Source organism: Macrobrachium rosenbergii, unplaced genomic scaffold, assembly GCF_040412425.1.
Source record: "Macrobrachium rosenbergii isolate ZJJX-2024 unplaced genomic scaffold, ASM4041242v1 171, whole genome shotgun sequence".
In the NCBI taxonomy this organism is placed as follows: Eukaryota; Metazoa; Arthropoda; class Malacostraca; order Decapoda; family Palaemonidae; genus Macrobrachium; species Macrobrachium rosenbergii.
In genome coordinates this window covers 4,364,838-4,391,329 of record NW_027100729.1, presented here as the reverse complement: position 1 = coordinate 4,391,329, position 26,492 = coordinate 4,364,838, and the positions used below count along the sequence as shown (strand labels likewise).

The following is a 26,492-nucleotide window of genomic DNA, read 5'->3' as shown; positions in this document are numbered from 1 at the left end:
TGCTGTTCAACCTCTCTCCCTTGCCTCTTAGTAGAATAGCAAATTAATTTTCTCTTGAAGCCAGGAACACAAGGCAGATTTCTCCCATGAGAAAGAGGAGAGCAGGAAGAAGCAGGAGTTGTTTCCAAACTAAGGTCGCCAACCGACCGAAGGGTGGGAATTTTAAACTCACAAGCTTCATAGAGGGGATACAGTTTTGCTAGGCGAGACCTTTGATACACTGTCCTTAAAACCCACTTTTCTTTGACCTATGTACTGGTGAGTCTGTCATTTTCCAAACGATACCCACAACCGTTGTCCAAAGTACACTTGGACAAATTTTCATCTCTTAAAAAGTCCCTAACTAAGAACCCCTAGTAAAGCATATTCCCTTTACGAAGTCATATATTAAGTGCATTCATTGCTGTCTAGTGAAATCACATCACTTCCCCTCCACAGCGTTAAAAGTAGTATTCTTGATATAAGATTCATCCCTTGTGATGAATTAGTTACTACTGAGAGCTTCTTCAGTCCAAGATTGTTACCTGGATACTTCTTTTCCCCACGTGTGTCTATACCTTGAGCCTGGAAACTGCCTCTTGCTTGGAGAAGAATCTGCATCCATCGTCAGTGCCAAGAAGCCACAGTTCAATCTTCACTGAATTCAGCTGTTTTATAAAAGTGATTGAAGAGGCTTTTTCAATCTGTTGCAATCACTTCATTTAGCACTGAGGCATCTATCCTGATCAGGACTAATATTTTGAGCTGCTGTAAATAATCCATTTCCTTTTATTCTACTTTTGTTGAAACTAGTTTTCCAGTAAGTTTACTTCATTGATCCACGGGTTGTATAATAAACTTATGTTTTGTAATACTAGTTTTCAGCTGGTGACCTTTCCATTTGATTGTCTGTCCTTTAGAGCTTTACTTGGCCTTGACTGGCAGAGTTACCTGGGTCTGAGGTAGAACAAGGTTATACTAACTCCAATTAATAGGTTGTTAATGTAAATGACCAACGGACCCACATAATAATAGACATGCTATATATATACATATATACAATAATACCTCGAACTTGAGTGAGGTTAGGTTCCAGAACCCCTCATGTAAGGTAAAGATTCGTGAAAGTTTGGTACGGTCACAAAAAATGCTAATACATACAGTAAATGCTTATTTCTAGAGTTTTAGCCTGAAATATGACAAAAATCATCCTTCCACAGCATTTTACTTTCATTTAAAAGTTTGCTTAATACCGTACTGTAATTCGTATTTCATTACAGTAACAGAGAGAGAGAGAGAGAGAGAGAGAGAGAGAGAGAATTTTTCAGTATCCTCATGACCACTGTTATGAACCAAACCTGGGTTCATCAGGTTCCATCATCCATCACAGAGAAGTGGACAGGAAAGACCGGCAGAAGCCGAGAGAGACAACCGAGGGGAAAGGGGAACAACAAAATCAACAAAATAACCTTAATACTACTTTATTAACATTGAGATATGTACATGTTTACAAATGAGTCAAGTTTGGTCAAAAGTAATGAAATAAATCATGGCAAACATCAAACATAATCCACGAGTCAATCAAAAAATACCACAGATGTAGCAAAATTGAAGTTACTTCAAATAAACTTTACCATCACAGCAAAAAGCAACAAACATCATATAAAGGAGACCAACGCTTAAGCTACATCAAACAACAAGTAATACAGAGAGCATAAATGATAACATCAGACAATCCGAGGTATAACCAATTAACCAAAGCAATATACAAATATCTGGAAACCAATAAAGCAGCAAATATAGTCAATAATAATCAAAACTTAAGTATCAAATAATACAATATAATAATAATCACAATCTTCGAGCAGTACGAAAAAAACCTTGGGGACTAAGTGAGGACTTATGAAATAAATGTCCAAGAAAGGACCTTATGTTGTAATGGTGTACGGTCCTTTTGGTGACAGTTATATTTTGTCTGTATCTAGTGAGGGCTGGCATTCAATCCTTTTTCTTTTTTTGCTAAGAGAGACTTCCTACTATACTGAACTATCCTGCAAACTCATATTGCTTCTGGAAGTCGCATAGATTTTTAAATACTGTTATTTCATTCTTTGGCATTTACCAGATTCAGTCTTTACTTGGAGTTGTTAACTTGTTTTCAACCAGTTTGTGATATGTATTAGATAAGTTGCAGTGTGGATGTGCCCTAAGATTAATTTTATAGGTACCAAATGCTTTCTCACAATCCTGGCGTGTAGGTAACCCCTCGTTAATCCATATTTGCAAGGAATGGACCACTCTAATATATATACATATATGATAAAAATGAATAGAAAGCCTCCTGTATAGTTGGCAACACTGTGAGGGCAGAAAAATGCCATATTAATGCTGTTAACAGCCATATAGCACACTAAGAGAGGGGTATTGTGAGGGTGGTAGCCTGATGTAAGCACTGGGTGGGGGTGCTTAGTGGGGAGGGCCCTCGTCTGCATGGGAGCTTTTGCAACCATGTGCTTACTGGGTGGGAGGGCCACGAGAGCTGAGTGGGGAGGGCTGGGCAAGGCTTTGTCTTTTCGGGAGCTTTCACGACTGTTGTTGGCTAAAAAGCAAAAATGTCATTACACGTCATTTCTTTCATTACTTTTGGGTGGTTGAATGTCGTGACATGTCATAGAAGTTCCACTCTGCAGGTTCAAAAGCTCTTGTTATCAATTTAGGCAAATGTGAAGTGTAATCTTTCTTTTTAGCCTTCAAAGGTAATGCCAATTGCAGTCTTGCATCTCTCTCTCACTTTTGCCAGCACTCAAGGATTGGTTTCCATACCTTAGAGAACTCGGCCTGTGTCACCTTGTTTCTACAAATTGCTCACATTCAGAGTAAGAACTCAATATACAGTGCATGATAAAGCTGATATCCTTTAATGGACTGTAATTAGTATCATTGCATCAATCAGTATTTTCAGTAAATATGGTGCAATACAGATTAAAAGTCGTCTCAACCAACAATATGTGATAGCCTCAGCTCCAGAAGCTTCAAATGTTTTGGAAGGAAAACATATTTATGCCACACCAAATAAATAACAATAATGCTGTAATACATCTTTAATAAGATTTGAATGGAATGTTTACTAGATCTTTAACGTGGAGGCAACAAAATGCAGTACAATATAGTTGCTACCTGCAATATCAAATAAGCATGTGTTGACATACATGTATGCATATACATGTGCACATACACACATGTTTGCATCATGATGCTGTGCATTTGCACATTTCTCTTTTCTCCTCAAGAGGTTTTTCAAGTTTGGCTCATGTGAACAGTTCCATCAGTGCGAACAGGTATGAGAGAGAGAGAGAGAGAGAGAGAGAGAGAGAGAGAGAGAGAGAGAGAGAGAGAGAGAGAGAGAGAGAGAGAGAGAGAGAGAATTTCAATGGTAATTTTTTTATACATTTATTCAGTAAACAGTATTGTACAGTTTGGTTTTCATTATGTGTACAGTAGAGTATTGTAGAGTATTATGTACTGCTTATAAGCATATACTGTACAGTACTGTAGTCACAAAACAGGTAAAAAAAAAATAAGGTACAAAATTATAATTTTCATGATATAATTAACTATTTGGATACAGTACTTACCTACTGTTGAAGTCAGCTTATATCTTTGCACCATTAGGTGTGATTGGCATACAAACATTTTTAAAATGACGCTTGGCTAATCCTCTATGACTGTCTCTGTCATCACCTGTTTCCCTTCAGGTGGCGTTGGAATGTTTAGGTTCTTGTCAGCATTCTTCATGACCACTCACTAAGATGTGGGGAGGCTGGGTGGGTTTCCTCTTTAACAGTAGGTAAGAATCCAAATAATTGATTTCATCATGGAAATTATCATTATTTGCAATGAATCTTACCTACTGTTAAAGTTAGCTGACTACCACACTGAATGAGGATGGTGGGTTATTGTGGTCAGAGAAGCAATGTTTAGCCAAGCAAACTGGTTGAGGCTGGAAATGCCCATGGCTCCATGGCCTCCTTGCATAACAACTGTCCAATTTACCCTCCCAACTCTCAACTTCTCTGTGTGAAGAGTGTGGGGAGAAGGATATCGTGCCTCAACAGCTAGGCTAACATACAGCTTATGTGGTCAAGCTCAACCAAAACATTCAGTCTCCACAAACTCCTTCCTATACAGCCTGATGCTTTCATCTCTGCTTGTTGTAGATGACACAATGCATGAACAGAAAACAAGCACAATGCTGTACAGGAGAAAATAAGCCAAAAATCATCAAAATTATTACTAATGCTGATTTACATTGCCTGCATAAGGGCACGGCATGAAGAATTCTGACAAGAACGTAAAGATTCCAGCGCCACCTGGTGGGAAACGGGTGATTACACAGATACTCATAGAGGGTTAGGGAAGCATGATTTTCACAAATTTTGTATGCCGATCGCACCTAATGGTGCAAAAATTTAAGCTAACTTTAACAGCAGGTATGACTCATTCCACATACAGTAATTGACATTTTTAATCTGTGAAGTGTTTTTTTTTTACCGTACCCACAAATTTTCAATCTCTACAAGAGTCTTGGATATATTACAGCAGATAATTGAGGGTCTACTGTAAATGGCTACTTTCCAGTACGAATTCTCAGATGTTTCCTGGAATAAGCTTTCCCACATTACTTCACATGAATGGCTTCTTTCAAGTATGAATTCTCATGTCTTGTAAGAGTAATTTTAGTGGAAAAAACCTTCCCATATTTCCTTGCACATATAAGGCCTTTCTCCAGTATGGCTCATCTATGTCTTGTAAGATGATGTTTCCTTGAAAATGCTTTCCAGTATGAATTCTCATGTGGCTTGCAAGGGTAATTTAACCAAAATATTCCTCCCAGCATTCCTTGCACATGAACAGCTTCTCTTCTGTATGAATTTTCATATGATTTGTAAGACCACTTGTAAAGAAAAACACTTTCCCACATTTCTTGCCCATGAATGGCTTCTCTCCTGTATAGAAGACAATACAGAATTTAGGGCAAACGCCAAGCAATGGGACTCATGAGGTCATTCTGAGCTAAAACAGAATTAACAGTATAAAAAAAAAGTCTGAAATGTGTAACAGGATGAAGACCTCAAAGCAGTTGAAGCACTATGAATCAACTGTTAGGAGAGGGTGGAAAGTACGATGGAAGGAAGAGAAAATTAATGGAGGTACACTAGAAGGCAGAAAGGGGCTGCAGCTAGGGGCTGAAGGAACGCCACAAAGACTTAAGTAATGCCTAAATTGCACCACATGAGGTGCACTGATGGGACTACACCCCTATGGGATTTTCTCCAGTATGAATTCTCATATGAGCTGTAAGATATGGTTTCTGGGAAAATGCTTTCCCGCATTCCTTGCACATGAATGGCTTCTCTCCAGTATGAATTTTCATATGACTTGTAAGATTTGGTTTCTGGGAAAATGCTTTCCCACATTCCTTGCACATGAATGGCTTCTCTCCAGTATGACTTCTCATATGAACTTTAAGAAGTGGTTTCTGTGAAAATGCTTTCCCACATTCATTGCACATGAATGGCTGCTCTCCAGTATGACTTCTCATATGAACTGTAAGATTTGGTTTCTGGGAAAATGCTTTCCCACATTCCTTGCATATGAATGGCTTCTCTCCAGTATGACTTCTCATATGAACTTCAAGACCTGGTTTTAGGGAAAATGCTTTCCCGCATTCCTTGCACATGAATGGCTTCTCACCAGTATGACTTCTCATATGAACTGTAAGTTGTTGTTTCCTTGAAAATGCTTTCCCACATTCCTTGCACATGAATGGCTTCTCTCCAGAATGACTTCTCATATGACCTGTAAGTTGTGATTTCGTGGAAAATGCTTTCCCACATTCCTTGCACATGAATGGCTTCTCACCAGTATGACTTCTCATATGAACTGTAAGTTGTGGTTTCGTGGAAAATGCTTTCCCACATTCCTTGCATATGAATGGCTTCTCTCCAGTATGACTTCTCATATGATGTTTAAGATTTCCTTTCTGGGAAAATGCTTTCCCACATTCCTTGCATATGAATGGCTTCTCTCCAGTATGACTTCTCATATGAACTTCAAGACCTGGTTTTAGGGAAAATGCTTTCCCGCATTCCTTGCACATGAATGGCTTCTCACCAGTATGACTTCTCATATGAACTGTAAGTTGTTGTTTCCTTGAAAATGCTTTCCCACATTCCTTGCACATGAATGGCTTCTCTCCAGAATGACTTCTCATATGACCTGTAAGTTGTGATTTCGTGGAAAATGCTTTCCCACATTCCTTGCACATGAATGGCTTCTCTCCAGTATGAATTCTCATATGAACTTTAAGATCTGGTTTCCTGGAAAATGCTTTCCCACATTCATTACATATGAATGTTTTCTCTCTGGTAGGATTTGTATGACTTGTAAGATTAATTTCCTTGTAAAATGCTTTCTCACAATCAGTGGATCTGAAAGGCTTCTCTCCATTCTGACTATTCCTTCTTTCTTGTTTTACTCCCTTTTTGCAAGTTAGTGGATCTTTTTCATTCACTACTGACTTCATTTCATAAGAATATTCATCATCTTCATTAGACTCACAGAATACCTCTGGCTCTATTTTGATGTCCATCAATGGATCCAGGGACAAAGAGTCATCATTACTGGTTTCACTAAAGGCAGCCATGTTGCTGTTTTCTTGATTTATGGAAGGAAGTGATAATGCACCTTCAGTTTCACTTATCAAAGGAAATTCTAAAGAATGTTCTGGATTCATTTTAGCCTTTTGTCCAGTTCTGTTCTGTAAACACAATGTGTTCAATTGACAACTCTTAACACAAAATTGTTTACAAATGATTATCCAATAAATCTGTCACAAAGTACAATATCTTGAAGGACTACAACCAGATTTCATTGCTGGCGTATGAATCTGATATTCACATCAGATTGGGAATGTACTACCATCAAACACACAAACATTCCCAAAATCTTGATGCTGCTCAAAACTGACGAAGGAAGGAAGGTTCTTCTGAGGGAGAATCTGAAATCAAAGAATGCAACAGAGTTAGGAAACAGAATGCCACAACTGAAGCAAAATAATCAAATTTAATTCAGGTTCCTATAAAGGTCTCAGGCCAATTAACAAGGTGTACATTTGCCAGTATCCAAATATTAACACAAACTAACCAAATATTGTCCAGACACAGCATCGAAACATTCCTGAGGCAACAATACAACAATAGAATAACAGTTAATATTGACTCCCACCCTCTCACATCTGTAAACCTTCTTAGCTTAACATTACAGTATTACTTTTGAAGATATCCTTATTAACAAATCAAAGACCAGGAATAGAAAATGCATAAGAATTTTGTGGGGTAACAGCAGGAAGGGTATACAGTACAGTAAATGCTTAATTACATGTGATCCACATATACATAACACCCAATTATCCACAGATGCAGTAGACAATAAGAAGGAAAAAATAGTAGGGGTGAACTGAGTAATAATTTCAAGAGAGATAAAAGTTTTCAAATTAGTTTCACTGTTTGTCACTACAGATACAATACATGAGTAGCTATTAAGACCAGCAACACTGATGAGTCTTGGAAGGTTAAATGTGCTGCTACATTTCCTCAAATATGAAGTTTTCACAATAAACCTAATATTGTAATACTTACCAACACCTGAATTAGCCCTGGTCACCCACCAGCCCGAACTACATCCCCATAGCTTTTACCCACTAAGTGGGTAGTTAACTGTCAGCGTTACCAACGCTTACAGGAAAATCTTGTCAAATGAGTTACCTGGGCAACACTGCTGCAAGTCCCCGTCGAGTGAGGCCGAGATCCCCAATTGCGTTATCCACTATTCAAATTGAAGTAGGTGTTCAGGTAAGTATTACAATACTAGTTTTATTATGAAAACTTCATATTACAATACACTCCCTGAACACCTGAATTAGCCTGATTAACAAAATTTTAAGGAGGTGGGATCACTCTAATTCAACCCGACCTGCCAACAGGGAAAGCAGGTAACTCATTATTCGCCTACTCTGTATAAATGAATGTATCCTCACCTGGTTATCCCACTCGGCAGGTGAGGATTCCTGTAGAGAGAGTACCCCCGACGTCAGTCTCATGTCTAGGTACTGTCTGAGTCAAGCTACCTCTCATGTGGTATTCAAACCTCCTCATGGATAGAGAGTAGCAAAAAACCAACCTAAGTGGCCAATCACAGCCTCCCATGAGTAGCGGAGAACGACGAACCTCCCATGTGGCTATTGTAGCCCCTCATGTATGGAGGAGAAGTTGAATGTGCAGGATCTTCGAGTTCTTCGCTGCCCGTTGCCGCCGATGTCTGCGCAGAAGAGGTTGAAGAAACCAAACCTGTCCACTGGATCTCCCTAACTTCACAGTACTAACGCCAAACTTAATACTCTCACTATGAATTCCGACCAACAGAGAATCTTGAGTTCCTTTGACTACATTCATTACCTAAAGCGGCCCCCGCCCTTGAAATTACTGCGTAATTATAAGATCGAGTTGGTTGCCACAAAGTGACCCAGCGAGTAACTCTTCTCTGAAGAAAACTGAATGTCTCTGAGGTAGAAAGTCGAGAAAACCTACACAGACTTCCAAGTGGGTGCCTCTAAGAACCTCCGCACTACGAGAGTACCCCCTCAGCTAAATGAACGCACCCTCGATAATAGAGTTAGCCACTACACACGGACTAAGAAAATAACTCTCATGTAAGGAGGAGAACGATGAATCTCCCAAGTGGCTATTCAGAGCCTACCCTGGAGGGAATGAGGTAGTGTGCCAAGCCGTTGACCCTTCGCCCTGCAGGTTGCGGTAAAGGCCTACGACTGACAAGCAGAGAAGTATCTCAGCGCTGACGAAAGAGCCTAGGCTAGCTTACGAGAGCACCCCCTTGGACTCTCAGAGGGAAACATCAAAGACTAGGATACTTAAAACGTACTAAACCTACGTTCATGTGATTACACTATCACTGTTGCTCAAGATTCTAAAGCCTAAAAGGAATTCCTCTAACCGGTTAATCTGAGAACCACCGCACTACGAGCGACTCTGACCTGAGAAGAAATTCCGACAAAGACACCACCAGCGAAGAAGGATCCAGTCCCTGGGACAGTGTTGCAGAGGACTTCAAGGGATATCCAGCTATATCCGTTGCCGCTCGGCGAGAAAGCCTGTGCTTGCAAGGAAAGCTGGAATGTCTCCCAGTCCTGAACACACAGGGATGTACTGCCTCAAGAACCGCTTCTTGTGTAGCTGCTACAGGAGGTTGGGTCAAGCAGAATTCTTCTCGATGCCTCGGCAATCAGGTTGGATGAAGGCGAAGTCTTCAAGTATTTGTCTGTAACTCTGGGTGAGCAATGTTTGTGAACCCCTAGCAAAATGGACAAATACGGAGGGAAAAAACGTCAATATCAAGTTTTCACCAAAAAGACAGCATGCCTCAACAGAGCGGCCCCTGCTCTGGTATGAAGGAGCGAGAAAACACTACCGACTTGTGTGCAGAAGGATGGTAGGGATTTCTCAGTCGAGCAGTCTGCATGAATCTTCGTGAAGAAAGAGTGAGCAGCATGTTCCGTCCCGATCACTCAACCCCAAGGACAGGCTTGCCTACCAATACATCCCCACCAGGAATGCATCTGGTTAATTGAGCTGTCGAGTGTGCAATAGAACAACACTCGAGTACCTTCAAATGTCGAGATGAAACAGGGGGAAAAACGATTGCCTCCTGTTTGTCGACAAATGCCACTACTGTGGTTTTGTTGTTCAACGAAACCAGTGAGTGCACAAAACCCATCCTGAATTCTCGGATGGCCAAAAGGCTGCCCTGAGCCCAGGACGGTGACGAAAGGTACTAATCGTCTCGGTCACACAAATTCAAGACAAGGTCTTACCAGTGTGCGCCTATTCCTCAATCTGTGAATCCGTAAGTAGAAACAAGATGTGAGGGGAATATGCAAGCATATTAGAAGGTTCCTACAATCAAGCATTAGCCTAACTCTTTCCTCATACATCGAAGAGGAAGGAACGGGGAAAAGGAAGCAGACTTCCATTTTCCACCATGGGGAAGCTTCTGCAAGATGACAGGGTACCGAGGAAATTAGCTCTAGCTGGCTGGCATTTCCCGAATCGGGAGCACGGGAGAGGTGGTGGGATGAAAGTTCGATGGAAGAATTGCCGAGACCTAAGGGAAATAGATACTTCTCCTGAAGGAATCCATTCCCAGGTCTCGGCAATGTCGCTGCCAGTTCCAGAGACTCGATAAGCATCATTTCGTCCAGGCATCAGCAGTTGCAATCTTCTTCTGAAGCCTAGGACTTCTTAGCTAAGGAGTTGAGAGGGGCTGGCTTGAACTCAAGGTCGAGTTGAGATGACTAACCCAAAGTTCTTGGCCATTGCTTTTCTGGGAGTTGTTGGTTTTCTTGTTGGTGTTCTGTTTCTTTTTTTTGTATTTCCTTGTTGTGTTTGTGGTTGTTTGCGGTTGTGGTTGTTGCGGCGACCTTTATCCATCTCCAGCAACCGAAGATCAGGGTGAGTGTTGTGTGTTGTTTTGTTTATGGGTTTGAATTCCGCCACAATGTCCACCATCCATTCCAGTACCTCTGTGAACCAATCTCTTGTCGGCCAGTGAGGGGCCACAAGGGTCATTCTGGTCCCCTCGTGCGACACAAATTTTTGCAGTACCCTGTGTATTATCTTGAAAGGGGGAAATGCATACACGTCCAAGTTGGACCAGTCCATCAGGAACGCGTCTATGCATGTCGCCTCGGGATCTGGTACGGGAGAGCAGTAAGTTTCCAGCCTCTTCGTTTGCGCTGTGGCGAAGAGATCTATGCACGGACGTCCCCAAAGTCGCCACATGCTTCTGCAGACGTCCTGATGTAGCGTCCATTCTGTTGAGAGGACTTGATTTTTCCTGCTCAGAATGTCCGCCCTCACATTTTTCTCCCCTTGGATAAAGCGGGTTACTAGTTTGACATTCTTCTCCTTTGCCCAGAGAAGAAGTTCTCTTGCTGTCTCATATAGAGACCTGGAGTGAGTGCCCCCTTGTTTGCTGATGTAGGCCAACGCTGTCGTGTTGTCGGCGTTGACCTGCACCTCTCTGTTCTCCACTATGTGTTCGAACTCCCTGAGAGCTAGAAAGATTGCAGTTAGTTCCTTCTGGTTGATGTGCCACTTCTCCTGCTTTCTGGTCCAGGAGCCCGAGACTTCTTCCTTCCCTAGTGTTGCTCCCCATCCTGAGTCCGACGCGTCGGAGAACAACACTAGGTCTGGGTTCCTCTGATGTAGAGAAAGGCCCTCCTGGAGCTTGACGGGGTCGTTCCACCCCTCTAAATACGGCCTTATTGGTTCTGAAATGGGAATGCACTTGGTCTCCAGTTCTATTTCCTTGTCCCAGTTCTGATTTAGATGAAACTGCAACGGGCGTAGATTCAGCCTTCCCAAGGAGACAAACTGTTCTAGCGAGGAAAGGTCCCCAGCAGACTCATCCATTCCCTCGCCGAGCATGTCTGTCTCTTTAGAAAGTCCTGAAGTTTTCCTAAGGCTTGTTCCGTCCTTGCTACAGACGGAAAAGCCCGAAAATCCTGACTCTGAATCTTCATCCCAAGGTACAGAACCACTTGGGATGGGATCAGCTGAGATTTCTCTTTGTTTATCAGCAGACCTAATTCCTCCAATAACTGTATCGTGGTCTGAAGATCCTCCAGGCAGCGTGTGCGGGAAGGAGCTCTGAGGAGCCAGTCGTCTAAGTACAAGGAGATTCTGATGCCTCTCGTGTGAAGAAAACCTGCTACATTGGTCATCAGCCTTGTGAAAATCTGTGGAGCGGTGCTTAGGCCGAAACAGAGAGCCCGAAACTGGAATACCTTTCCCCTATGGACGAACCTCAGATATTTCTTGGAGCTCGGGTGTATGGGGATGTGAAAGTACACATCCTGGAGGTCCAGTGAGACCATCCAGTCGTGCTGTCTGACCGCTGCTAGAACCGATTTTGTCGTTTCCATTGTGAACTTTGTTTTCTGCACAAAAACGTTAAGTGCACTCACGTCTAGCACCGGTCTCCAACCCCCCGAGCTTTTGGGGACCAGGAATAACCGATTGTAGAATCCTGGGGATTCCAGATCTTGAACCCTCTCTATGGTCTCCTTTTGCAACATCATAGACACTTGTTGTTGTAGAGCCTCTGCCTTGGTTCTGTCGTTGTATTTGGCTGAAAGGTCTATTGGTCTTGCTGCTAGAGGGGGTCTCCTCAGGAAAGGGATCCTTTACCCTTCTTTGAGTAACTGAATGGACCATAGGTCCGCTCCTCTTTCTCCCACACTTGCCAGAAGTTGGTCAGTCTGGCTCCTACCACTGTCTGAAGGTGCTTCACTTCAGACTCTGGCTCTTCCTTGCCTGGAGCCTCTCTTTGTTGTTCTTTTACCAGCGGGTCTCGTATTTCCTCTACTGTTGGATTTTCCACGAAAGGGCTGAGTCACAGGAGCTTCTCCTTTATGCTTCTGCGTGACGAAGCTCGCTGGAAGCACTTTCCTCGCTGTCTTCGTTATTAGATCTTGTGTGGCCTTTTGTGCTAAGGCCAAAGTAATGTCTTTAACTATTTCCTGCGGGAACAGATGTGAAGATAGCGGAGCATAAAGAAGTTCCGACTTCTGAATGGGCGTGACCCCATTAGACAGAAAAGAACAAAGATGGGCTCTTTATTTCAAGATGCCTGTTGAAAAAAGAGCCGCTAGTTCGTTGGCACCATCTCTGATTGCCTTATCCATACAGGACATGAGGTGAATAAGCTCCCCTGTGCCAGTTTTCTTAAAGTCTTCCGTCTTCCTCCCCCAAGGCTCCCAGGGTCCAGTCCAAGAAGTTAAAGACCTCAAAGGCCCTGAAGATGCCGTTGAGGAGGTGGTCCATCTTCGATGGAGACCAAAACACTCTTGCCTTTCCCATGGCTACGCGGCGTGAAGTGTCTACGAGACTAGAGAAGTCCCCCTGGGATGAGGCAGGAACTCCCAGACCAAGAGCTTCTCCAGTCTCGTACCAAATGCTCGATCTGGACGCTAGTCTGGCCGGGGGGAAAGAGAACACGGTTCGGCCTTGATCCTTCTTAGTGGCCATCCAATCCTGCATGGTCTTCAATGCTCGTTTGGAAGAGCGAGACATAATCATCTTCGTAAACACTGCCTTCTTCAAAGTCTTCCTTAAAGTAAATTGAGAAGGAGGAGATCGAGGGGCAGCTGGCACAAAGTTCTCCAGAAAAAGTTCCGTAAACACTGACATCAGTTTCTTTAAGTCCGACGATGGGTGTTTCTCTTCGTCGGTAACTTCATCTAAATGAATGTCTGGAGAAGGAGGGAGATCGTCGTCCACCTCACCCGACTGTTTGGCCGTTACCGAAGTGGCGACGTCTTGCTTACTGGATGCCGTATCCGAGCTGTCAGAGCGTTCGGCTATATCGTCCTGGCGTCCAGCCTCTCGACGCTTGACGTCCTGGCGTCCATTCCCTTGACGTCCTACTGTTTGACGCTTGTGGTGTTCCGTTTCTGGACGTTTGACGCCAGTGCATCCCACGTCCAGAGTTACCTCTGCGTCCTGATGTCTAAACTCCTGAAGCTTGACGTTTTGGTGCTCTAATGCTAGACGCTTGATGCCAGTGCATCCTGCGTCCTGAGCTACCTCCACGTCTTGGCTTCCAACATCTTGACGCCTGACGTCTTGACGTCCAATGCCTTGACGCTTGTCGTCTTGGCGTCCCGTTCCTTGACACTTGCCGTCATGGTGTTTCACTCCTAGACGCTTGACGCCAGTGCATCCCGCGTCTAGAGTTTCATTTTCACTACGTTCAGCGTCTTGAACATCTGGACGTCTCGAAGCTTTAGCTGGACGTCTGCTATCCTTCTTCTCTCTGCCTGGTTGCCACGCTTGCACCAGAGAAGACAAAGTCTGCTGCATATCTTGCAGTAAAGCCATCTGCGGGGCTTCCTGCTGCTGGGGACAGGCTGGGGAATCCTTAACTACGTGAATTACTTCCTCCTCATCGTCTAGAATGGATTGTGGTGAGGGTTCAGCAGACGAGTACCAATCCGAAGGAGGAGGAGGAGGAGCATGTACGGAAGGCAGCAATGCGTCCACCACACTCTTGCTGCCTGGCGTCCTGACTGAACAGGACTGTCTACGTTTGCTCTTAGCAGGAGAGCTACCCTCGGAGCTAGAAGGGAAGCGCTCCGGGCTGCTCCAGTGGCTACAACCTGGAGCCTGTGAAGTCTCATCATGACGTCCCTCAATAGGGGGTAACTTCCTCTTGAGAGGTCTCGACTCCGACGCATGACGCCAGCCCCGTCTGGGGACTGCATCGTCCGACGACGAAGAGTACAACATTACCTCGCCTTTCCTATGGCGAGGGTGAGCGTCCTGGGAAGCGTCAACAGGAACGCTCGAGGGGACGACCGCTCGGGAGCTAAAACCTCTCGCCTCCCTTCGCCTGTCGACTTTCCTTCTCCCAGGGGTTGGGGAGCCTGGAAGAGGTCTAGGGCTAGGAGCACGACAGGTCCGAGCGGTCGCACTCTCCACTGCACTTGCACTAACAACAGCACTAACACTTGTACTTTTTAGATCTCTCATTGTCGACCACATATTATCCCTGTCATCCGTGAGGGATTTTACCTGTTGGCCCAGGGCCTGAATGGCCGCCATCATATCTTTAAGTGTTGGGTCTTTACCTGTTTCAGTAGGGGGTTCAGAGACTACCACTACGGGAGAAGGATCAATAGGGTAGTTAGCAAGGGGCAAAGAATTAACTATTCCCTGGCTATCCCTAGAAGAGCGAGACATAGTACTCTTGGCTCTTCTGAGCCGGTCCCTTTCATGCTTTCTCACATACCGACTATAATCAATCCATTCCCGTTCAGATAGACCCAAACATTCATCACATCTATCGTCCAACTCACAACTTTTACCCCTACACTTCACCTACGGAGTGGGGATCCAAGGAGGCTTTAGCAAGCCGGGTCTTACATCCCCTCACACACATTCTCACACTCGATGAAGAGTCAGACATGTTGTTAAGAAAATTCCAAAGAGAGATCTAAAAATGAGCGAAAGCCAAAGCCAAAGTGTACTTGACCAAAATAAGCTGCGAAAAACACAGGCTACGAGTGAAATTCCAATGATGTTACCGGCACGGCGGCAGGGAAGATCTGAGGAATAGTTGGAATGGTTCCAGGTACCTGGGTAGAGGGCGCACAGGTGGATCACCTGACTACCGACCGGTGATTGCCGTGAGTTTTTTGAAATTCTGCCGTGACGTCAGGGACTTAAGCTATATATATAACTACCAGGTAAGTTAGATGTTTAAAAATACAATTTACTTTAAAAATTGTTATTTGTTCCGACACGATATACAAACCCTCGGTCCTTTACATTAGGAAGACTCACTGGTTGGAGGGAGGAATCTGAGTGAGTCTCCTGAACTGACTGAGGTTCAGCACACCTGGGTTACTCCTGGTCGAAAGAGCGAGGAGGAGTACCGTGCCTCTCACATATTGATCGGAGTGTAGGAACTGCAAGATCAGATGTCAGATACTGGACCCTTTCGCATGAGTGAGGAAATGTAACTCCTACGAAATAGGCTGGAAGGATCTAGAGTCGGAGGCAGTAAGGAAAAGCCGAGACGGGGTTCCCTTATTGCCAGTCTCTCCTTCCTCCCCTTGCTAGAGGAAGGAGCGGAATTGCTTCTATGAGATTCTATAAGAAAAATAGAACGGGTGCTCGATGTGTGTAGTCTTACCGCATCAGTGCCAGTTCCAGCAGCTATTGGTTCGAGTCCTATTCTCATCCCTAAGGAGGAGAAGTTGGAGGATGGGGAAGGAGGAGGAAGAGAGGCCAGTCACTCTCGAATCCTTCTCACTTCCAGAACCAACACTTTAGGCGAGATGCTACTCGTCCTCTTGAAGGAGCCAGGTAAGACAACACAACTTATTGAGCAGCCACCACAGACCCAAGCAAAAAGGGTTCCAAGGGCCTGTAGGCAAGACCGAAGGAAGAAGACAAGGTGTGGTCTAAGAGACCACGTCTTGCTTCCAGACCGACAGAAACTTCCGGAATGCGAGGGATGGACCAAGACATCGACTTCGTGAGCTCTCGGGTGGAAGGTACCAGTATCGTCGTCGTCAGCTGCCGAGTACTGTACCTCCTTTGATCACTTCACAAAGTCAGGAGGAAGATGTGTCCTTAGACACTTCTTACTTGCGAGAGACAGTACTAGCGAAAATGTTGGTGACGTCCAGGTTAGGAATGTCGAGCCTTTTGGAAAGTACCACAGTTCCCTAATAGGACAAAGTATTGAATGATCTGGATCATCGACACAAAGTCCAAGGAGGAGGGGAACAAGAAGGACTCGAACCCAACAGCAAATGCCAATGGATTCGGAGTCCACCTACGACATCCCAGAAGGAGTCGAGGTATGGTCCCCATCCCTGTTCTTCCATCTTCTACACCAAGGCCAGGTTAAGATGAGAGATGGTCCTAAGAGGGCATATCTCTATCCATCGACTCTCATAAGTCGCATGCAGAGCACGGACAGGAACCCTAAACGAGAGTTACATGCCACTCAAGGAACAGTTCCCTGGGACAGCACGACTGAAGGAGCTTCTCGTCCATAGCTAACTCTCGACTGAGAAGACGAAGGCTACTTCAGATAGAAGACTAGGTCGCAAGGGCCTACGTTCTTCACAAATGAAATGGAGAGAAGCAACCCTCGGCAGACAAGACAAGGAAGTCCAGATTTGACGAGCAACTCTGACCCGAGAAGAAGTTCCAACAACGACACCACCAGCCAAGATGGATCCAGTCCCTGGGACAGTGTTGCAGAGGACTTCAAGGGCTATCCAGCTATATCCGTTGCCACTTGGCGAGAAAGCCTGTGCTTGCAAGGAAAGCTGGAAAGTCTCCTAGTCCTGAACACACAGGGATGTACTGCCTCAAGAACTGCTTCTTGTGTAGCAGCACAGGAGGTTGGGTCAAGCAGAATTCTTCTCGATGCCTCAGCAATCAGGTCGGATGAAGGCGAAGTCTTCAAGTATTTGTCTGTAACTCGGGGTGAGCAATGTTTGTGAACCCCTAGCGAAACGGACAAATACGGAGGGAAAAAACGTCGATATCGAGTTTTCACCAAAAAGACAGCATGCCTCACTGGAGAGGCCCCTGGTCTGGTATGAAGGAGTGAGAAAAAACTACCAACTTGTGTGCAGGGAGGAAACAGAAGGACGGTAGGGATTTCTCAGTCCAGCAGTCTCTGCATGAATCTTCGTGAAGAAAGAGTGAGCAGCATGTTCCGTCCCGATCACTCAACCCCAAGGACAGGCTTGCCTACCAATACATCCCCACCAGGAATGCATCTGGTTGAGCTGTCGAGTGTGCAATAGAACAACACTCGAGTACGTGCAAATGTCGAGATGAAACAGGAGGAAAAAACGATTGCCTCTTGTTTGTCGACAAATGCCACTACTGTGGTTTTGTTGTTCAACGAAACCAGTGAGTGCCGCAAAACCCATCCTGAATTCTCAGACAGCCAAAAGGCTGCCCTGAGCCCAGGACGGTGATGAGAAGGTACTATTCGTCTTGGTCACACAACTTCAAGAAAAGGTCTTACCAGTGTGCGCCTATTCCTCAATCTGTGAATCCGTAAGTAGACACAAGATGTGAGGGGAATATGCAAGCATATTCGAAGGTTCCTTCAGTCAAGCATTAGCCTAACTCTTTCCTCATACTTTGAAGAGGAAAGAGGACAGAGGAATGGAAGCAGACTTCCATTCACCACCATGGGGAAGCTTCTGCAAGATGACAGGATACCGAGCCAATTAGCTCTAGCCGGGCTGGCATTTCCCGAATTGGGAGCACGGGAGAGGAGGCGGGATGGAAGTTCGATGGAAAGAATTGCCGAGACCTAAGGGAAATAGATACTTCTCCTGAAGGAATCCATTCCTAGGTTTCAGCAATGTAGCTGCCAGTTCCAGAGACTTGATGGGTATCATTTCGTCCAGGCATCAGCAGTTGCAATCTTCTTCTGAAGCCTAGGACTTCTTAGCTAAGGAGTTGAGGGGGGTTGGCTTGAACTCAAGGTCGAGTTGAGATGACTGAGACCCAAAGTTCTTGGCCGCTGTCCAAAGGACAAGTCAGTGCCCTGGTACAAACTTTGATTACAGGGGGAGCTGGCAAATCTCTGAAAGAGAAAGGCAGAACCAAGTAAAGGTTCGTTCCTAAGGGTCGAGCCAACTTGGAACAAAGTCCTTCTTAACACCAGGATTGCCCAAAAAACTGCAGTCGACAAGACCCTCCGAGGCAAGAAGAATTCATATTCTGTCGAGGCAGGGGTGGAAGCTTGGTGTCTCGACCTGAATTAACTCCTTCGAAGAAAGAATTCATCAGGTAGAGAACGCTCTCGGAAGCCAGGACCACGGCGGTCCCTGACACTCTCAGCCCCTCGGGAACTGCAAGGGTTGCGAGTGATGAAGGTTATTCATTGGGGGAGCTGCGGTCCTGTCCTGGGGATCCTCGCGCTGACGAATCAGCGCAAAGTTCTCCGAAAACACGGGGACGATCACAACTTGAAGAGGAAGACCCTCGCTGTTTCCGATGCGTGAAACTCCTGTACCTCTCCCCTTGAAGGGACACCTTGACAGATCCCATGAAACCCTCCTCGGCTATCTGGTTATACTACGAGAGAATCGGGGAACCAACACCCAAAGCCCGCCAGGCAGCCGAACTCCGAAGATAATTTCGTCAGAGCTCTCTCTGTCCGTCTTGTGCCTATTGGAACAACCAAGAGGAGAAGAGAACAGGTGAGGAGAAAGAGTATCCCTACCTGTCCTGCCAGTAAGATGAGCAGGAGAGGCGGACCGTGAGCGATAATCAACAGAAGGAGATTACTGCCCCATGGGGGAAGAAGAGCACTTGTGCCGTGGCAAAGCGCTTTCCTGGGAAGAGCAAAAAGTTCACTTGAACATAGCCGAGAGCCCGGATCGGAAAAAACCGAGTAGGGCCGAGCCGAGCCGAGCACACAAACGCGATCCAGCTGGTTGGTATGCGGCGGTCTGGGAGGCAGGTGGGGCGAGCCGAGCCAGTCTCGTAAGCGTGACCGGGGGCCGAGCCGAGCCAATCGTGCGAACACAATCGTAACTGGGCAGGCCAGACTCGCCTGCTGTGAACAATTGCAAGTTTCCCGAACTGTAAACTCCTTCCAGGCCAAGGCCCCTCGAGAAGTTTCAAAGGGGAATTCTGTGTCTGCTATCTTGCATGCTCAAACCCTAAAGTTTGAGACACAAGAATGAAGCCCAGCCGAGCAACCGAAGCTGGCTGGCAGGCAGCATCGAGACACCTGGCGTCTCGGCACCCAGACACCTGGGTGTCTCGGCACTTTCTCTCATCCTGTGCCTCTCGTAAGGAGAGCACTTGTGATTCATAGAATTCGAACTACCCACGAGACTTCCAAAAATAGGGATCAGCTGCTTTGTTTCCTAATAGATCGAAAGAGCTAAGCACAGAACTAGTCTTAGAAGAAGACTTCCAAGACTGGCAACGAGGGCGTGGCCTCGAGCGGCCGCGCTCTTGTGGCCCCCGAAACGCAACATCCCACAGGAGAATGCGAATCGGTTCCCGCCCCAGGGCGGAAAGAGCCAACGAGAGAAACGTGTCTCCCAGAAGAGAGTCAGTCCCTTAGAAGTCCCGCATGACTCCTGAAGGGAATCTCTTCCCTGCTGCTTCTGATGTTCGAACTGACAGGATCGAGACACCAGGCTCGGAACCTGACCGAGCACTGGCAAACACTCGGGAAGCGCTTGCGGTGCTGACAGGAAGAGGAGCTGAGACACCTGGGTGCCTCGGCCCTTTCTCTCGCACTGCTCCCGAACTGGGCCCAGGAAATTCTCTCCAGACCAGATCGGGATACTCAATATTCCATAGAATCTCAAGCACTCAAAGCGGCTCACGAACGAGCGCCCGAAGCAGCCCCCGTCTTAGGGGCGGAACCTCTAGGACTCGGGAACGGGATTGCAAACTGAGGTCTGCACGCCCGCGGCTTCCGAAACACAAAACCCACGGCTATGCCAATCGGTTTCCTAACCCGAAGGTCGGGAACGGCCAACGAGAGACCCACTTCCTCCTCAGAAGGAGGCAGTCCCTAGACATGCAAGGGCATCGAGAGCAAGAAGCAGCCTTCCTCTCCTTCGGCTGACGGAGGTCTGTCCGATTCTCGGGACCCCCTTGGACCTCGGGAGAGGAAGGGAAGACGCACCAGAAGAAGAAATCGAAGATAAGATGAAGAAGGCGGCGGCTACTTCCATAGGGCGGCTTCCTTCACCTCCACTCCATCTTCTACAGGATGGTGGACACGAAACATCGTAACCTCCAGGGCAGTCCGGCAGGAACACAACGGATGCGGCCCAGTACACCACCACCAGGAGAAGCAGCAGGCATGATCAGGACAGCCCATGCAGGAGCTACGGCAGCGGTTCGGAAGGCAGGAGCTACTGCAACGGCCAGGAACGTCACCTCAACAGGGCGACTTCCTTCATCTTCACGCATCATCTACAGGATGGCAGACATCGTAACCTCTGGGGCAGCTGGCAGGAACACAACGGGAGCGGTCCCAGGCACGACCGCCAGCAGAAGCGGCAGGCATGATCAGGACAGCCCATGCAGGAGCTACGGCACAGGTTCGGAGGGCAGGAGGTATTGCAACGTCCAGGAACGTCACTTCCACAAGGCGACTTCCTTCCCCTTCACGCCAACATCTTCTACAGGATGGCGAACACTGTAACCTCTAGGGCAGCTGGCAGGAACACAACGGAAGCGGCCCCCGGGCACGATCACTAGGAGAAGTAGCGGGCACGATCAGGACACCTGATAAAGGAGCTATGTTAGCGGTTCGGAAGGCAGGAGCTACTGCAACGGACAGAAATGTCACTTGAAAGTCACCAGCAGCGACAGGAACGATCAGGGCAGCTGTGGCAGGAGACCAGGAATAGCAGTCCACAGTCTGTCGTATAGTTGACAAGAGCATAACACAGGGAGCAGCAGGAGCAGATGGACCACAGATACGCAGGAGGCATTGCAACAGCATACATGAAAACCAGCAATGACAGCGATCGATCCACATCGGCGGGAACAGAGTCAGAACGATCCCGACGTGGAAATATGACATCTAACCAGGTATTGTGGTCGATCCCGAAGCAACACTGAATGAATGTCGGGACTGCTTCATGCAAGATATCCTTTGATATATCCAGCCAACTACTGTTGTGTCTGCGATGCTCACTGTCAACCTAAAAGAAAAACAAAGATGATTAGTAAAGGGAGACTCCTCTCGCTACAAGGGGAACTGCCCTACGCAGCAGGAGGAGGTACTCTAGACGAGGTCGCCCGATCGCTCCCCGCCCCTGGTCTTCGGCGATGAGCGAGCGAAGAGAGTGAAGGAGAGAGCTCTACTAAAGGGGAGTAGGAAGAACCTACGGGAAGAGAAAAAAAAAAGGACGGAGGGGAGGCCACCAAGGGCGCCGTGGAAGCGGAACTTATCGACGACGCCCGGAACCTCCCACCCGGCCCGTAATTCTCCAAGCGCAGGTGGCGAGCAACACTCAGCATAAGTAGGAAGGAATTAGTGATGCCCCTTATGCACGGAGGGCGGAAGCCCAAGAAGGGAACGAACTCTTACATCCTGATGAATGTAGGGGAGTCAAGATATTACGTCCCAAACTATGTCTCCGAAAGTACAGGGGCACCTTCAGTATTTACGTAAAGGGCTGCTGGAAGGGAAGCATTACCACTTGGTTACGCTACTCCAATTATGCCCTTGGCCGTCAAACCCAAGACAAGGCAGGGAACGACGGTTTATGCAAGGTTATCACAAATCGTGGGTTTGTACTAATAAATATCAAACACACGTATATATAAACAAAAATACAGAAAGATCCCACCGGGATAATAAGAGCTTAACGACAGTCAGGCAGAGAGAACGAAAACACGTCAGCAACGCATGACGGCCGAAAGCAAACTGGAATGTTTACACCCGGGCAGGCGGTATCCCCGCCTACCTGGCGGTAGTTACTGCCTAACCACCTTGCTCAAGAGTTTAACGGCTGTTTCCAGCCTACGCCTGGAAGTAATTCCTAATGTAAAGGACCGAGGGTTTGTATATTGTGTCGGAACAACATAACATTAACCCATGAGTATATTATTAAGATAATATCAAATATGTCATTCATTAAGACAGTCTTAAGTTAGAGTGGGCCAGGCTAAGCTTTAGCCTACAGGCTGCCTGAAACCTATGTAACCAGACCCCATAAAGGCTATGGCCTATAGGGTAGCCTAGAGTACCATAACTCTGTAAGTTGATTATAAAAATATAATTAAAAATATTAATTTAGACAGGTTTACATTAGTCTACAGGTTTCTCCTGTACCAGACTGGGGTACTTTCCTGGAAACCTGGGTACTGGAGCGACTTGCCTGACATGGACCCGCTGGCCTTAGAAGAAGGTTTCTTCTGCACAGCAGGGGAGTGCGGACTGTGGTCTGCACGCCCTTGGCTCCCAATGCCCCTGACCTAGGGACAGAGCAGCGGTTTCCTGATCCGTGGATCGGGAAGAGCCAGCGAGAGATCCGTCTGCCTTCCCTGTGTAAGGGGGCAGTCCCTTAGAGGTCTCGGTGTAAGACCTCTTAGCGGAGGGAGAGGCAGGCTTCTTCTTTGGCTGGGTAGCCTCAGAAGGAGAAGAGGAAGAAGAAGCAGCAGACAAAGACGAAGACGACAACGAAGATGACAACACCTTCCATGATCTCTTCTTTGATTTCTTCTTCACCATCTTCCTCAGGATCGAGGTCAGGTCCCCAAACCATGCGGGAGCAGCCGAAGACTCAGGAGCAACCAGGGGGGCCACAGCAGCAGGCGCAACCCGGGCAGGGTAGACGGTGCTCGGGACAGTAGTTGCCAGGGCAGGAACATCAGCATGGCAGCCAGGAATGTCCAAAGGAGGAGCCAGGGATGAAGGCACGGGTGGCACACGAGCAGCCAGGCCGGGCCGAGCCAGGGTCAAAGGCACGGGGGCGTGTCAGCAGCCAGGCTGGGCCAAGAGATGGAGAAGCAAGGAGCTGGAACCATAGTCATGAACGAGCCAGGGTCAGCAATAGGGGCAGGCAATGTCATGTACGGCACCAACGACGTCACCACATACAAAGGCCCAGGTCGAGATAGCGGGCCAGGAACGCAAGGGGCAGCGGCACAAGATGGTGAGAGGCAGGAGCAGCCGAAACCTGGGTGTCTAGGTGTGAAGCCACCGTCATAGGCAGCTTGCCGAACGCAGACATGGGCTGTCACTGGAGCGCCAGACAGGTGGGACACCAGGCCCTCCAGTGACGGAATGCCAGGTAGACCCAGGTGTAGCCAGGCAGAAGAGAAGTCTGATACCTGGTCCGTAGGAACTTCCACCCCCAAACCTGAGGAAACAGTCGGTTCAAAATGAGAAGCCTCCACTCACTCTGGAGGAAAAATTTCCCCCCCAGAGTATGGAGAGGCCCCTGAGAGGATGTCCTGATCAACTGCCCCCCAACACCCTTCCACACCCGATGAAATGAATGAGGAAGGGGAGGGGGAGTCCTCACCCGAGGGAGAGGGAGCAAGAAGGGGAAGTTCGCAGGGAGGGAGAAACGATCCTGACACATTAGCCACCACTGGAGTCGTCGGGGACGTTACCCTTGGACGATTCCTTGGCAGGCTTCCGACAGTAGCGTCTCCTCCCTTCGAACCTCTTCCATTGCTCAGGAAACCAGGTACAACACTCGCTACAAGGAGCACTGCGCGAACACACACGTCCCCTGCAAGTTGGGCAAAGGGCGTGTGGGTCCGTGTCGACGCTAGAACGAAATGTATTACATCTTATGCCTCCTACCCCAGGACACACACGCTGGGGATAGGAGGGTTTAGAAGGCATATCAACATTCATTATCACAAAAGTAAGGAAAAATCCCACTGAAAAGCTGAAGGGCAGTCAGGCAGAGAGTGAAGAACAACGTCCGCATTCTACGATGGCCGAAAGCAAATTGGAATGTTTACATCTGGGCAGGCAGTACTCCCGCCTCCTGGACGGTAGTTAACTGCCTAACCACCTTGTTTGAAAGTTCAACGGCCGTTTCCAGCCTACGCTGAAAGTAATTCCTAATGTAAAGGACCGAGGGTTTGTATATCGTGTCGGAACAAACTTATTTAATGAAGATATTATGGAAAGGTCAGCCAATAAACTCAAAGCAATCCATGGTGAGAAAGAGTAGTTAGTTAGCATGCAAGAGCACTCTGAAAATGTGCCTGATCTAGAAACTGAGGGAGTTCCCATGGGAGGTACTAGAAATATTGTCCCTCCTGCACGTCTCATCGAGGAGATGTAGACTGTATTAAATTGTGCTGAGGAGAAAGACTATATGTTCCCTCCAAATGTATTTAGTGAATCATATATAATTTTCTTGTTAGTGATACTATAGTGTACTTTTGTACTTTTGTAAAATTTACTTAGTATTATGGCTGTTGAATGATATTTGTTTCCTTGTAATGGCCAGTCATATGAAAGATTTTGTTGCTTTGGTAATGATTAGAAGTGTGTAAAACATGTAACACAACAGAAACATCATGCCCTAGTTGTGCATGCAATAGTGGCTCATGGGTCTTGTCTTATAGAAAATGGTTAGAGTATTGCTCTTGTATTACTAGTTTGGTACACCTTTGAGGATTGAGTGCGCCCCTTTCCAAACCCCTTTGAGATTCAACTGTAGGGTCGTTTCTGGCCAAGAGGTCTGGTAAGTTAGATAGTCAGTAGGACGCCTCAATAGGAGCAAATTTTGTCTTCTTAATTGGAGAGCTCCTCTGTTGCAGAGTGATGTGATCTCCTGTGTAAGCGGAGACAATCCAACCCCAGCATTAGGCTCGGCAAAGATACTAGGAAAGCAGTTGAATGCACACCTATAGGGTAGTGTCCCCATTTAGTGCTCCAGTATATCCATATTTTATGTTGCTGCAAGAGTACCTTTTTGCCTCTGTTGAGATTGTCATTTGATTCTATTGTACAAAGACCTGTATTCCACTGTCGCAGACACATCTCAGGGAAGAACAACACTAAGCAATATAGGATCAATGGTTTGTATATCATGTGGGAACAAATCACACTTTAGTAACCGAGAAGTTTCATTTCAAAACCACTTTCGTTTATTCTTTGGGCTGGTTTATTAACCCATTTGGGTTCAGTAAGGGTTAGGCTACTAGAAGCCTCCATCATTATTCATGTGACTTTCTTTTTCAGTTGCTCAAAAAATCCAGGTGAGACGGCGGTGTAGTTGTGTGCAGGTTCTGCTCAGTTCGAATGTTAACTCTGGAAGGATGGGGGGGGGGGGAGGAGACTGCATAGCAAGTCTGGGCAAATTGTCCTTGGGTAGGTTAGGTTAGGATGCATCCCTTATGAAGCATCTTTGATTTCCTTGTAATGAAGGAGCAACCCTCCGACGGGAGTGGGGTGGGGGGGTGGGTGGGGGGTGAGGGGGTGGGGCAATTGGCAAAATCACAACCAAGAATCATAACAAAATTGTTAACAGCCCCATTATTGCAGCCATAGCCTACCCCACACCTCTGAGCCTAACCCAGCCTACAGGGCCTGAGAGGGCCACAAATTGCCTAAACGAAGAAACAGTTTAAATCGATCAAATAAGGCCTAAATAAGGTCTAAATAAGGTCTGACCTTTGTAACCTTGACCTTCAGGAGACGAGAAATACCTAACGCAAGTTAATCACATTTGGCCCACCTCAAAATCTCAAATTTAACGCAATTTCTAAATCACGAATTTAACTTCAAGCATCGATTTAACCTTCAGCGTTATATAAAGAAACGAAATAAGGAAAGCAACGTAATTAACGCTTTAAATAACGGTTAATGAACATTGGCAATCGTCTCCTTAGGAGGAGTCAAGAGACCCACAATGCCTCTCTTCATTCAACCATATTTCACTCAAAAACTCAAATTTCACACAATTTTTAACTCGAGAATTCAACCTCAATCATTGATTTACCTCGTTTGACCTCCAATTCGATCACTCAGTCAATATTTCCGGTCGAAATTGATTGATTTCTGTTGATCTCCGGGACAACTATTCGACGACACCATCATTTGTTTGTTTACACTCACTCGACCACTTTCCACCCAAGACGATTAGCTCCTTTATTCGGGTTATTTTTCGGTTAATAATTATGTTTTATAACATTTTAGACTCATAAAAAGGTAATAAATAAAGTTATATGATATTATTTTAATATAAAATTAAGTTATTTTACTTATGAATGTAATTTATGAAGCATTTTTGGCGATATACTTATTTTCTACCGTAGCTAATAAGTTAAAGTAACGTCAAAGTGTATCGCAAAAATAGAAGCTTATTTTAC

The 26,492-nt window shown here is 46.2% G+C and overlaps 1 protein-coding gene across 1 annotated transcript; it reads right to left on the bottom strand.

Annotated features, from left to right (window-relative positions):
• Window positions 1-1,444: 1,444 nt before the first annotated feature.
• Window positions 1,445-26,258, bottom strand: LOC136838100 (zinc finger protein 569-like). The gene is made up of 2 exons (XM_067102947.1): window positions 26,123-26,258; window positions 1,445-7,039 (listed from the first exon to the last, which is right to left on the bottom strand). The coding sequence occupies exon 2, from the start codon at window positions 6,773-6,775 to the stop codon at window positions 5,291-5,293; it is 1,485 nt and encodes a 494-aa protein (XP_066959048.1). The 5' UTR covers window positions 6,776-7,039; window positions 26,123-26,258; the 3' UTR covers window positions 1,445-5,290.
• Between the last annotated feature and the right edge of the window lie 234 nt (window positions 26,259-26,492).

Coding starts and splice junctions, on each gene's coding strand:
- LOC136838100 (XM_067102947.1), bottom strand. CDS start 6,775: ATGAATCCAGAACATTCTTTAGAATTTCCTTTGATAAGTGAAACTGAA.